Raw genomic sequence first — 14,455 nt, forward strand, 5'->3', positions numbered from 1 at the left:
AAAAAAGATTCCTCTAGGGCAGGGCCACAAAATGTTGTACGGAGGGCCGTTTGCGGCTCGCGGGCCACAAGTTTGAGACCCCTGGTCCAAGGATAGTGCAGGCAAGGCAGGCAGCTTACCTCTAGCGCCACCGAAGGACCCCACTATAATTGCTTTTTATAACCTAAAATCATCAGTCATACAGAGTCGAGCAGCCCTCCAGCATTGAAAATAAAAATTCTTGTAAACTATATGATATATAATTAGTTTCATATATTAGACTTGCTGTATCTAATATATTTTAATTATATGTATGAACACAGGTATGCAAGTATTGTGTACTTTCCTCCAGGGAAAGGAATCTAGATCAGTTATCCAAATATAACTCTGACATGCTTATGCGGTCCATTGCCTTTCCACCAATGAGAGTTTTGAGGACCATGTACCTATCATTTCACCCCTGCTGAGGGTAGGTTGCCAGGGCTTTACCTAGGAATAGCCCTGAAATGTTAGGGCTCCTAATAAACAAGTGACACAGTGGAAAGGGAGACCACAAAGGAATCAAGCTATTCTAACACTCTTCATTTTTTTTCTTTCTTTTTTGGGTCACACCCGGTGACGGCTCAGTGGACCATATGGGATGCCGGGATTCAAACCGTTCTGTGTTGGTTGCATGCAAGGCAGAGTTTATCGCTGTGCTATTGCTCTGGCCCCACTCTTCATTTTCTAATGGGTAAAACGGGTATCACATCAATGGTTGCTAAATATTGTTATCCAAAAATTTAGAGGCAAGAGGGAGGGGCACAGTGGTAGGGGGTTTGCCTTGCATGTGGCTAACCTAGGATGGACCGCGGTTCGATCCCTGGCGTCCCATATAGTCCCCCAAGTCAGGAGCGATTTCTGAGCGCATAGCCAGGAGTAACCCCTGAGCGTCACTGGGTGTGGCACAAAAACAAAAAAAGGAAAAAAAATTAAAAAAAAAAAAAAAAAAAAAGGGAAAAGGGGCCGGGAAGGTGGCGCTAGATGTAAGGTGTCTGCCTTGCAAGCACTAGCATAGGACGGACCGATTTGATCCCCCGGCATCCCATATGGTCCCCTCAAGCCAGGAGCGATTTCTGAGCACATAGCCAGGAGTAAAACCTGAGAGTCAAACAGGTGTGGCCAAACAAACAAACAAACAATGAGAAAAGGGAAGAGGGGAGAGGGCGGAAAAGGGAAGAGGAGAGAAAGGAGACAGACACTTGCAAACCAACCATAGTCTGATCCCCTGCTTGCATGATTTCCTACACAAGGCCAGGAATACCCCTGAGCAGTTAAGATTAACTCCAAAATGAAAAGAAACTCAAATTAACATGAAAATGTATGCCAGCTGAGATTTAGAAAGAGAAGTACTACTTCTGGGAAGGTCTAAGAATACTTTCAGTGAGACATTACTGAAAGTCATGGTAATTTCAAAAATGTAAACAACAGAAACCTTGGCAAGAGAGCTGCCCTATGTAAGGTCAACAATGCTACCTGTGTTTCATGAACATTTGGAAACCCTCTCCAGGTAGTATCTGTAGAACTAGTTTAAATGGCACTTAAGATCAACAATTTTTTCCTGCCTGGTTCCACCTTCTCTTATTGAACAGTGTTAATAACTGACAACTTGAACCATTTCTAAACAAAATTCATAATAAACTTGGGGCGGCGGGGTCAGGGGGGGAGAAATGCCTAAAGTGAATTATGAAATGATACTTCATTCTATCCTTGTAGCTAAATTACCAGTCCATTTCCCAGGAGGTTGTAGACAAGAATTACATGTTCTCTGGTGTAAAACTTCTATTTTGGGGATGTTTTCTGACAATTATGTGGTACAGAAGAAAAAAATGCACACAATGTCTTCAGTTCTACCCGCAAATTCTTTGGAAGGTTTAGTATATAGCCAGCAGAGGGGACTCTACCCAGAATTTTGAATGTGGTGATACATGGGCTTGCTTACTTCTGCTTCTTTGATCCTTTGTGAGTTTTCTCTGTTTTCTCAGCTGATCTTTCCCTCGAGCGGCTTGAGTCTCGGGAATCCACTGATTCTCTTGATTTACCTCTTTTAAGATCTCTCTCCTTATGTTTTTTACGACGTTCAATATCAAGACGGAGATCAACAGGATCATCTTTGTATTTTCCCTCAGCCTGCCAAAAGAAATCAAAAGTAATGTTTTTGGGATTCCGAACTGTCAGCTCAATCACTCCACAAATTGTGGCTTCTTTCCACTCCAATGGAGTGGTGCAGAGGAAGAACTGAGAACTGAAGTACCTCATCCAAGCTTAGGAGGAGGAATAGAGGATGTCCCACTAAAGTCACCTCATGAAAATCCTTCATAGAATGCAATCAAGTTCTCTACATAATGATAATAATCTCTTTTGAAAATGCTTTATTTTGATCAGCTCTGCCTTACTTTGTGAACCTCTACGACTGGCTAGACTAACATCATGTGGAGGAGCCACAATCAATTCTAGAGAACAACTGGACAGGCTGGCTCAGGGCTTGGCCACCATGTGTGGAAGTGTTTCCCCTTTCTACACTTGCAGTCATTCTAGACTTCCTTTTTCCAGGATTATCTAAGTACCAATTCCTTCCAGATAGAACAACAACAACAACAACAACAAACCTAAGGCAACTTTTAAGAATGCTTAGTTATAATTAAAAATTTCTTCAAAGGAAGGAAACATTAAAAAATTAGGGGCTGGAGCGGTGGTGCTGCAGCAGTAGGGTGTTTGCCTTGCAAGCGGCTGACCTAGGATGGACAGTGGTTCGATCCTCCAGTGTCCCATATGGTCCCTCAAGCCAAGAGTGATTTCTCAGCGCATAACCAGGAGTAACCCCTGAACGTGACCGGTGTGGCCAAAAACAAACAAAAAAAATCAAGAGTATCTACAGGGGCCGGAGAGATAGCATGGAGGTAAAGCATTTGCCTTGCATGCAGAAGGACGGTGGTTCGAATCCCGGCATTCCATATGGTGCCCTGTGCCTGCCAGGGGCGATTTCTGAGCATAGAGCCAGGAGTAACCCCTGAGCGCTGCCAGGAGTGACCCAAAAACCAAAAACCCAAAAAAACAAAAAGAGTATCTACAGAGGCAATATAAGAAAAAATTTTGTTTTGGGGCAGCTACACCTGGCTGAATTTGGGGCTAAATCCTGTTTCTTTGCTGAGGAATCAGTCCTGGCAGAGCTTGGGAGACCTATGTTGAGCCTGGGATAAAACCCAGATTGGCTGTGTGCCAGGCAAGTATCCTATCCACAATAAGCTCTGGCCTTGCAATATAAAAAAATTTTAAAAAGAAAAAATTAGAAAAGGAAAATCCATTTTGATTGACTTCCTAAGAACCTGAGTTAGCAGCTACAATGGTCTTTTAACAGTTCTGAGGCAACCCAGAGCAGAGATGCAACAAGATGGCACACACTAGGATACACTAATACACTACAACTTGTCTCATGGCAGTAAAAACCTCCCTGATGAACAGCTCACTTTGCACTCACATTTCATGTACTCACATTTTTTTTTTAAAACCGAGACAGTAAATAGGTTATTAATTTGTTTTAAAGAGAGGGGATGAAGACTGCATCCCCCAAACAAACACAAAAGAACGATGAAAAAATGCATCCACTAGCCTCCTTCTGGCAGTGCTGCCCACAATGAATGGGCTTTGTGAGGCACAAAAGAGGAAGGAGATCTTGCCTGATGTTTCACATGGTGAGCGCCACGCTGGTGGGTACTTGGGAGAAGGAATGGGGTAGAAAGTGTCTTTCATCACATTCAACCAACAAGACCAACTTGTTTGAAGACTTGAAAATTAATTACTTTTTAGAAAACATTTTAGCTGCATTGGTAGAGCCATTTGATTTCAAATTTCAACTATTTATGTGAGAAAGTCAATAAACACTGAGATTTAAACAAAAAGACCAAATCTAGTATTTCATAAAAGATTGCACACAAGCTTTAACCTTGTAATAAGTGTTTACGTGCACATCATTGCAAATGTAGCTGGACTACTAAAGTAACGTCTAGCTTTAAAGTAACAGAAATCAACAGATGATATATATATGGTACAATGTTAGGAAAAAAATAACCACCAAACCTGGACTAACCGTTTAAAATAGTCTACTAAGTTAAGGTATGAATAGTTCCCTCTCCTCTGACATGCATGTCTTTTTGAAATCATGGTTGGAAATAGTGCATGTATATAGTTGATTTGATAATACTTACAAGCAGAAAAATATCACAAAAAGTTTCTTCTCTCATCATGGGCACTTGTTCCAAAACTCCTCTCTTTTTTTTCTCAAGCTCACCTCAATAGACTTTGGGGTCATTTTTACCATATTCTAACCACTTCACAAAGGTTGTTGATACATTTAATAAAAATTAACCCTTTGTAGTTCATTTTTAGAATTATGCCCATCCTTAAAAGAAAAACACAAACTTAAGTAGAGAGTAATTTAAACAAACACATTTCTGTCAAGTTCATGCCCAATGCACTCATTTTGTTGGAATTACTGATCAAAGCAACAGTTCACCTTGTAGCCAGGTTCCCGAGGGCTTTTCATTTCGTCATGAGTCAAACCATGTTTCCTGAATGTACTGGGGGAAATGTCTATCCTCCTAAAATTAAAAAAACATAAAAATGACTTAATATTCCAGTGTGAACACAATCCTGGTAAATCCTGAGTAATGAAATTACAGGTGTTTCTTTCGTAAGTTTCAAAACTAGCATTAAATGTATTATAAATGGCTTTGCTTATATATTTGCTTATATATTTGCACTGTCCAATGCGCATACAGTTGAAGACAGATTCCCATTTCCTGTAAGCTCCTCTGTCCCCACCCACTGCAAGAAGGGCCGGACAGATAGCATGGAGGTAAGGCCTTCATGCAGAAGGACAGAAGTTCGAATCCCGGCCATCCCATATGGTCCCCCGTGCCTGCCAAGGATGATTTCTGAGCAGAGCCAGGAGTAACCAAAAAAAAAAAAGAGCATACACGATTTGACTTAACATTGCCTCTACCTATAGAAAACGTGATTTCTTGTTATTTGGTCAACTAAAAGAATATTCAATAAACCAACCCTTGGAGTTCTTTCCTTCAAGCAAGTGAGAAACTAGTGTCTTTGATGCCTATCAATTTACTAACAATGATAAGTGAACAGTAATATTCTAGAGCCTGGGACTATTCCCTAAATTCAGCTGCGAATGCAATGAACATGGTAACAACTTGATAATTTACTGACAAGCAGTTTTTTCTTTTTTCCAGTCCTCCCTCCTTCCTTCCCTCCCTTCCTCCTTTCTCTCTCCCCCACCTCCCCTCCAACCCCTCTGTTTCTGAGTCACTTCCGGCTGAGCTCAGGGGTTACTCCTCCTCTGTGCTCAGAAGTCGCTCCAGGTAAAATCCAGGGACCATATGGGATGCTAGGAATCAAACCCAGGTCAATCCTGTGTTGGCCTCGTGTAAAGCAAATGCCTTGCCACTGTGCTATTGTTCGGCCCACAGCAGTTTTTTCAGTTTGATTTTTTTATTTTGGTTTGGTTAACATTCCAAAGTTGTATAATCAATGGCATGACCTAGTTTTTTTTAAAATCAGTATTTACATAAAAATGAATCCAGATATAAACATTATATAACCAGAAAGTTACAAGTAAATATAGATTATACATGCAAAGTTTTGTTCACAAGTACATGTGCAAGTATCTGAATTAGAAGCTTGAGTCTAGATTATGCCAAATAGCTTTTTTTTTTCTGGTTTTTGCATCACACCCAGGAACACTCAGGGGTTACTCCTGGCTCTACGTTCAGAAATCGCTCCTGGCAGGCATGGGAGACCATATGGGATGCCGGAATTCGAACCACTGTCCTGCATGCAAGGCAAAATGCCCTACCTCCATGCTATCTCTCCAGCGCAGCCAAACTGATATTTTGTTGTTGTTGTTTTTTGGGCCACACCTGATAATGCCCAGGGGCTACTTACTCCTTGCTATGCACTCAGAAATTGCTCATGGCTTGGGGGACCATATGGGATGCTGGGGGATCGAACCACAATCAATCCTAGGTCAGCCGCATAAAAGGCAAACGCCCTACCACTGCGCCACCGCTCTAGCTCCCAAACTTTTTTTCAAATGCAGAAACATAAAATCACATCTTAAAAATATGGAGATGGCTTACACACTTTAAAAACCAACTATTGCTTATACCAGATGTATGACAGCTAGGATTCAAGTGGCAAGCAATAAGATATCAAAGAATATTGGTCAAAGATAACAGAATAGTTTTACATATCATTGAATTTTGATTCTGGGTCATATCCAGAAGGTTTATTCCTGGCAGGTGGTGCCTAGGATCAAAACATGGGTCAGTCATATGCAAGATAAGTAAGTGTACTATCTCTTCAGCCCTAATGAGCAGTTTCTTTTACACAATTCCCCATTAACAGAAATCACATAGTTCTTAACAGAAATCATACTGTTGTATTTTCCCAATTTGCAGAAATCACAGCAATCAACACATATTGCATGAAGTAAGCCTTGCCCTGGGAAAACTAACTTTGCAGTCTAGGTATCTCCTGTCCTGGCAAATAATGATGATGAGCAGTCTTTATGACAACTTCCAGCGGAAGGCTGCGGTCCTTACCTGTGTATCTCTGGGCTTTTCTTGTTTTTAGCTGCCTCCTGCTCAGATCCTCTCTTTAGGTATTTAGTAAAGCGTTCATGCAATGTCATTCCTGAGGATCCAAAGTGATGTTCTATGGGGAATCAAAGAAAGACACATTAGATGATCAAGGATAGATATAACTGATACTTAAGAGCCATGAACCTGTGGCCACAGATGAAAGGAAAGCAGCTAATTAACATACTGGGAAAAGGAAAAGGCTCAGAGACCAATGCTGGGCATTCGATTTACATTGCAGCTACCCTATCTCAGGACATGGCTTCACAAAAACACCTGGAATCTGACTCCCTTTGAGTCATATTACCAACTCCTGTTAGTTTATACACTTCAGATGAAACTTGAGTCTCTCTCCATTTAATCCAACTCAAACTTCTAAATCATTTTCTCTCTGCTATCCTAATCTATCTACCTTAATTTGCCAAGGAGATGCCAGAAAAATATGTGGAATAAACTCATTATCACAAAATCTACTTTTTTGTGAGAGTGATTCACTACCTTTTTTCCAGAAAAAAGAAATTTTTTTTTAACTCAGCAATCCCCTGGATATCTACCTTCTTTTAGTGAAGAGTATTTTACAAATGCACCCAATGCTACTACAGCCTCACTAGGACAATTCTGCTTTGGGAAAGACTGTTCTAGAAGCTTCCAGTTGCAAGACAGGAAAGGACAGAGGTAATGTTAAGGGCTACTTTCAAGCCTTTGCCCAGTATTCCACTCATGCTAAGGACTTTGCCATATCATACAATCAGAGATGGTTAGCATTTAAAGATATTCAGCTCTGTAATTAAAAAAAAAAGTCAATCTCCTCCAAAAGGAATTTCCTTCAAGCTGATCTCTAGCTTTAAAGGCCTTTATGATGAAATTAAAGCACCCAAAAGGTTCCCTTATTCACCCACCCACTCATTCTTCTGTTTGTAATAGAGAAAGCTTCACATAAAAAAGGGAGATGAAAACAAGGATGGAAAAAAAAAAAAGAAGGATGGGGTCCGGACTCACCTTTAACATGGTGAACAATGGTCACAATATGCTGGGCAAAAAGTTCTGAGGGGCTCCGCTGAGACTGAGCTGACTGTATATGCTGGAAAATGGAGCGAAATTCCTGTTCCTTTTTGTTGCTATGAACTAGATCCCGAGAAAGCTTACGTTCCTGAGCCAACAAACCACTGGGTCTAAAAGAAAAATACAGGGAAGCCAAATATAAGATACGTAGTAAACCAGAACAAAAATTATTTTTGGAAGGGGAACTATACCTGGCAATTCTCAATTACTGCTTCTGCACTCAGAAATCACTCCTAGAGATGCTTGGGGGACCATATGGATGTGCTAGGGATAGAACCTGTGTCTGTCATGTGCTAGGCAAATGCCTTATCTGCTAACTGTATTTTCACTCTGGTCCCTAAACCAGAATATTTAAGTTCTAAAAATACTTTTCAAGAAGATACATTTATCCACAAAATCCCTCTTTACCAAAACAAACTTCAAATGCACCTTAAAATGAAAAGGGGTATTCAAAACATTTCTTCCCAAACAAGTGTGGTCACTGTTTTGGGGGAGGGCATAACAACACTGTTATAACACGAATGTTATTGTGTTTTGCTCCCCCCTCCCCCCCCTCTCTGGTTCTGTGCTCAGAAGTCGCTCCTGGCAGGCTTAGGGGACCATATGGGATGCCAGGATTCGAATCGGGTCCGTCCATCCTGTGTTGGCTGCATGCTAGATAAGCTATCGCTCCGGCCCTGTATTTTGCTTCTAAAGGTGCCAAATCTAAGATTTCACATGAAAAGCAGGGGCTTAGAGCTGGAACAACACAGCTGGTAGGATGTTTGCCTTGCATATGGCAACCTGAGTTCATTACCCAACATCCATACTGAGTACTGCCAGGAGTAATTCCTGCCTGCAGTGCCAGAAGTAACCCTTGGGTGGGCACTGTTGGGTGTGGTTGACAGAAACAAACCCACCCCACCCCACCCCACTCCCAGGTAAAAGGTAGGGTTTTTTTTTTTTTTTTTTTTTGGGTCACACCAAGCAGCGCTCAGGGTTACTCCTGGCTCTAGGCTCAGGGGACCATAAGGGATGCTGGGATTTGAACCACCGTCCTTCTGCATTCAAGGCAAATGCTTTACCTCCGTGCTATCTTTCCGGCTCCAAAAGGCATCTCTGAGCCCTCATAAAGTTGTTTTAAGAGAGCAACTAGAGGACCAGAATACCAGGGATGTATTTATGTGTATGTTTAAAAGCCAACCCTGTTCAGTCCCTGAGGCACATCCAGAATGCTAGCACTGCCCTAGTATCCTAATCCCCACCCATAATAATAATAAAAAGGCAACAAGGACAAGATAGATAGTACAGAGGGTAAAGCACACAGACTTAAGTTTGATCCCGTACCCCACAGATCACCCCCCCCAAACAACCAGGAATGATCCCAGAACACAGGGCCAGGAGTAAGATCTGAACACTGAAAAAGCCCAAAAACAAAACAAAAACTATATTAACTGATGAAGACATGTGACTGATTCTAATGACGTGAATGCAGACGTGGATCTTAAATAGCAAGCCATCTTTGACATATTTAGGGAGAAAGGGGCCAGAGAAGGATGTCATGAAGTGGAAAGAGCTGCTAAGGGACTCAGTCCCAGGAAAAGTCAGTCACTAAAGACAAGAAGCTTCACCACTGATACTGACTCTACCACCATTACAGTGAAAACTTTCTCTAAGATTACCCCCATTTTTAGACAAGAGGGGAGATAACAAAGGATACTCCTGCTTCCTAGGAAAATTAATTAGGATGTGAAGCTTCGCTTCAACCCTCAGCATCACTAGGCACAATCCCTGATACCTTTAGAATGAAACACAGAAGAACTACAACTCACCTTGCAAGGTCCTCATCAAAGGAGTCCATCCGTACATTGACCTGGGCCTCTCGAGTAATGGAAAAGGATGACTTCCCTGTAAAGTCTCCTTTGGCTGAAAGCTTGTCTCGGCTCTCAGATGTCTTTCTGGGGGGAGGTGATGAGCTTTTCTCTTGGATAGCTTTGTAAGCGGTCACTCGGAAATTCTTCTCAGGCACAAATCCTCGGTGTCCACTCTCAGTTCTCTTGGAGCCTCCCCGATCATCCTTTTTGGATCTCTCTGAAAAAGACTCGTCTTCCAGCTCCTCTGTTTTCCTCTGCTTTTCCTTCCCAGGAGGTACATACACTAGACCCTCCCATTTGCCCGACTTCTCCTCCTCCTGGTTTTTGTTTGTACCTGTTATAACTTTTGACATAAATTTGGGCTCATCATCAAACTCCGATTCCTTCCTTCCTTTAGACTTGTCTTTATCTTGATCATCCATTTCCTCTTTATGGAAGTCAGTCATCTTCTTCTCAAAGTCATCTCGAAGCTTATACCTCTTAGGAGACTGGCTACCCCGAAAAGGCTTCTCAAGATCAGTTTTGGGAGCAAATGAATCAGACTTCATTTTTGAATCACCCAAGGCTGTGTCTGAGAAGCTCCCTTTCTCTTTCATTTTCTCTTTATCACTAGTTTTCTGTTCCTTGTCTTTTCCATTCTCTGTCTTCTGCTCTTCTAAATACCTAATGACAGAAACATAAGGGAGACACAACCAGAGGTTTCTTGAGCAACCTCATCTGAAACACAGCCATATTATATAGTCTTGGACTTTGGAATTCTCTTAACAAAGATAGTTGGTGAGTTCTATTACCAAATGACTTTCTACTTGTCTACTTTCTAGTAATTTCTGTAAACCTGCCCTTGATAGATTTACAAATTTAGCATTTAAGAAAATAAACTTCATGGTGATGTAGCTTAACAAAAGTAACCAAAAAGAAAAGGGCAGAGATAATCTTTAAGATACTGAAGAACAGAAACCTACTTACCTGTAAGTGGTCTAAGGAAAAAAAAAAAGGTCTTATCCAACCTTCTGTCACTTAAAATCTGCTTTCAGCAAAGTTAACATAGAATGTTCAACCTTGGACTTTTTTTTTTTTTGCTTTTATACAACTCACATTTGGAAATACAAGTCTCAAAAGAGACTTCAACTTTGCTTCAAGTCACCTAGAAGATCTAAGTATGAAATATACTGCAAACACAAATAAAAACAAAATACATGTTAATTGGAGGAGGGGGCAAAAATCATGCTACTCTTTATTTTTAAACGGAAAAGCAGAGCTCATGTTCAAGTCTTCTAACGAGATTCACAGTCCTGGCAAGGAACAAACTTACATTTTAGAATAGACTTACTGAAGGCTAAACATCTCGTTTGTATCATTAATGGAGAAAGTCTAAGTTATAGCTGCATTAATATGGCAAAGAACAGCAGGGCTACTGAGAATAGGCTAATAAGAGAAAGAAAACAGGGACACCACTTGTCTGAGTATATCTAAACCAGATCCCAGAACTTCCCTGTTCTAGTCCTGTCATGTCAATCAGTCCAACCACACAAAAATTGTTTCCAACTCACCATGTCACCAAGTAGGAAGATGGAAGCACTGTCATGTCCTAATACGCAGCCTGGTAGGCTTCAACTGGGACATACACCAACCTTATGATTTTAAAACAAGGCCTTCCTGGACTAAGCCTTGAACTTTCCCACTCCACCCAGTTTCCTCAACTGGGGGGTATAAAAGTACATGGGTGCAGCTCCTCAACATGATGGGCTGGCGCAGATCAATCACAGTAGATGGTGGGTCAGAGAGGATCTAACAGCTCCAATGGCCATTCACTTTGTCAAAGATCATTTTTTGATAGCTGACCCACATATCTCTAACTGTTCTCTGGCTTACATTATAGTAGAATCCAAAGCAAATCTTAAATGTGAAAACATCATTGCAGAGTAGTCTAAAGAAAGTTTATGCTGCAATACAAATTCAGGAAGGTATGAAAGCTAGAGTTAAGCTAAAGGTTTCCTGAGGTAATACTTTAAAGTATGCTAATGAAAGTTCAAAATATGGGGACTACCTTATTACCATTAATTAGAGCTCTAACTTAGAATATATTGTAATTAAGCTGCCAGCTGGTGAGTTAAATACCACCAGGCAGAAGAAACAAGATACTTGCCTTTTCGAATAGGCTACCCCTCCAGCAGCAGCTTCATCCTTCTGAGAGGAGCCATATGTGGAACCAGTGGTTGGTGGGCTCTTACCCACAGGGCTCTTTTTGGATGGACTCAAGGACCCAGAGCCATGGTCAAATTGACCTTGGTGTGCTCCAGCCTGGTAACCAGAACCACTCTGCAGAGATGAGCCCATCTGAGATGTGCTGGAAAGCGGAGGGCTAGGTTTTGGCACAGGACTAGGACGTGGTGACCGCCGCCTCACCACCACAGACTGGAGGGGGCTCTTAAGAGCAGGACTTCGCTCCCTTGGACTCAGCTCTGAAACTGCTGAGACCCGGGATGCAGAACCAGCACTGTAAGCAGATGCATCTGGCCATGGCTTTGAGCTGTCAGATGCTTTTGAATCTTGAGATGTGCTTCCAGAGAATGTCTGTTCCTTGCTCTCATCTCCCTGGTTGTCACCAGCAGCCTGAGATGGCCGGCTATCCTTGGAAGAGGACTTTTTATCTTTTGCAGACTTGCGCTTAGAAGACTCAACTCGGCTGTGGTTGGAGGAAGAACGAGAGGTAGAGGAGCGCCTTGACCTGTCAGAGGAAGACTTATCCGAATTTCGAGAATGGCTCCTGGACCTTGGTGAAGGGGATCTTCTCTTTGGGGAACGAGATCGGGAGCGACCACGTCGAGGACTGTATGCCTGCCGGTAATTTTGCCAATTTGAGCGGTAGTTTCCATAGCCTCCTCGGTTATACTGGCCCCAAGGATAAAAGCCTCTGTTGCGCCCACGGAAATAATAGGGCCTTCTATAACCTCTGTTGTGGCCTCGGAAATCCCGATTCTGATAGACTCTTGGGTGGTTTCTCTCTCTGTTATGAGCTGGAGAATATGATCTGGAACGAGACCTAGAACTGAAAGGGGGATGGGGAAGGAAGAAACTGTTTGAATTTTTGACATAAGCATTTTATTCAGTTTTGCCAAAAGAGATAACACTATGAAATCCCAGTCCTTATGTATCATTTATTGCCAGCTTTGTTCTCAGAAAAATGGTCCACACTTAAGACATTTAAATATTTAGGCACAAAGAATCTTTTTTTTTGGTTTTGTTTTTGGGTCACATACGGCAGAGCTCAGGCTGGCTCTATGCTCAGAAATCACTCCTGGCAGGCTCGGGGGACCGTATGGGATGCCAAGCTATCTCTCCAGCCCCACAAAGAATCATTTTAATAAATGAGACACCAAGACTACTTTACTAGAATTATAGGATATTTAAAATAGCATGTAAGATTATAAAAATATTAATGCAATAAACTAAACAGAGATTATCTTAATTTTGACTACTTAAGAAGTTGTGGTACTCTGGTACTCAGAAAGGAAAATATTTAGGCCCTTTGTTTGTTTTGGGGCCACATCTGGCAATGCTCAGAGCTGGTTTTGTATTCAGAATCCATTTTGGCAAGGCACAGGGGACCATATGAAGTGCAGGAGATTGAACTGGGTCAATCGCATACAAGGTATCCATCCACCCTACCCACTGTACTATCACTCTGGCACCACAGGCCCTACATTTTTATAATACTTTATTCCCTATTCTAGTGATTTCTGTGCAGTTCTAATTTTCTAAATTTCACTAAGACATGGGATTATAAAAATACATTTACAAGTCTAAATTGAAGAGTGCTTAAAATATAGACTTGGAGAGTAACACAAAAGATCTGACTGAAATCTGAGAGAGACAATTTGGAAGAGAGAGTTGAGGATGGTAAAGTGTTGTCTTTAATGCAGCCTATATATAGCCTTCAGAGCACCCTTGGAACCCTTACCAGGAGTAAGCCCTGGGCACAGACAGGTGAGCCCCCTCAAAGACCCCCAAAATTTACTAAAATCAGAAGACTTTAAGAAAAAAAAGGAGCCAGAATGATAGCACAGCAGTAGGCCATTTGCCTTGCTCAGAAGGACTCAGATTTGATTCCTGGCATCCCATTTGGTACACTGACCCTGGCAGAAGTGAACTTTTCTTTTTTGCCCACACCAGTGGCTATGCTCTCAAAAATAGCTCCTAGCTGGGGGAGCCATATGGGACACTGGAGAATAGAACCAAGGTCCATCCTAGATTGTCTGCATGCAAGACAAACGCCCTACTGCTGTGCTATCGTTCTGGCCCCTGCCAGGAGCGATTTCTGAGCTCAGAGCCAGGAGTAACCCCTGAGCACTGCCAAGTCACACACACAAAAAAATGCAAATCAAATGTTTTGATCTGAGAAGGTTGGGGTCTCACTAATTCCTGTGACTAGATCGTGCTTCTTAAATAGGAAAGGCGCGTGTTTTTGTTTTTTTTTTTGGTTTTTGGGCCACACCCGTTTGACGCTCAGGGGTTACTCCTGGCTATGAGCTCAGAAATCGCCGCTGGCTTGGGGAGACCATATGGGACACCGGGGGATCGAACCTCGGTCCGTCCTACGCTAGCGCTTGTAAGGCAGACACCTTACCTCTAGCGCCACCTTCCCGGCCCCAAGGCGCGTGTTTGACCTCAGCAAACTGTCAAAACAAGCTAAGCCCTGTGTTTATGTCTTTGTATGTCTCTGGAGCTGAGAGTTCCTGTGCCCTGCTTCAAACCCCGCTTCGAAAAGCTATGCATTGCAAAACATGCTCATTGTAGCCATTAATCGAGACATCGCCTCTGATTAAAAAAATTCAGCTCAAATTATTTTATATATTTTTGTTTTGCAGG

The 14,455-nt window shown here is 42.0% G+C and overlaps 1 protein-coding gene across 2 annotated transcripts in view; it reads right to left on the reverse strand.

Moving 5' to 3' along the window:
• Positions 1–14,455, reverse strand: part of THRAP3 (thyroid hormone receptor associated protein 3) — a 39,818-nt gene that overhangs the window by 6,678 nt on the left and 18,685 nt on the right. The window contains exons 4-10 of one of the 2 annotated variants that reach the window (XM_049774670.1): positions 11,733–12,635; positions 9,921–10,249; positions 9,545–9,803; positions 7,671–7,843; positions 6,636–6,747; positions 4,532–4,616; positions 1,961–2,148 (exon numbers count right to left, since the gene is read on the reverse strand). In XM_049774670.1, the coding sequence (XP_049630627.1) occupies positions 1,961–2,148; positions 4,532–4,616; positions 6,636–6,747; positions 7,671–7,843; positions 9,545–9,803; positions 9,921–10,249; positions 11,733–12,635 (2,049 nt within the window). Of the gene's footprint in view, positions 1–1,960; positions 2,149–4,531; positions 4,617–6,635; positions 6,748–7,670; positions 7,844–9,544; positions 10,250–11,732; positions 12,636–14,455 lie in introns of both variants that reach the window. The other variant, XM_049774669.1, reaches the window with a different exon arrangement.

The sequence above is a fragment of the Suncus etruscus genome, chromosome 6 (assembly GCF_024139225.1).
Source record: "Suncus etruscus isolate mSunEtr1 chromosome 6, mSunEtr1.pri.cur, whole genome shotgun sequence".
Classification (NCBI taxonomy): Eukaryota; Metazoa; Chordata; class Mammalia; order Eulipotyphla; family Soricidae; genus Suncus; species Suncus etruscus.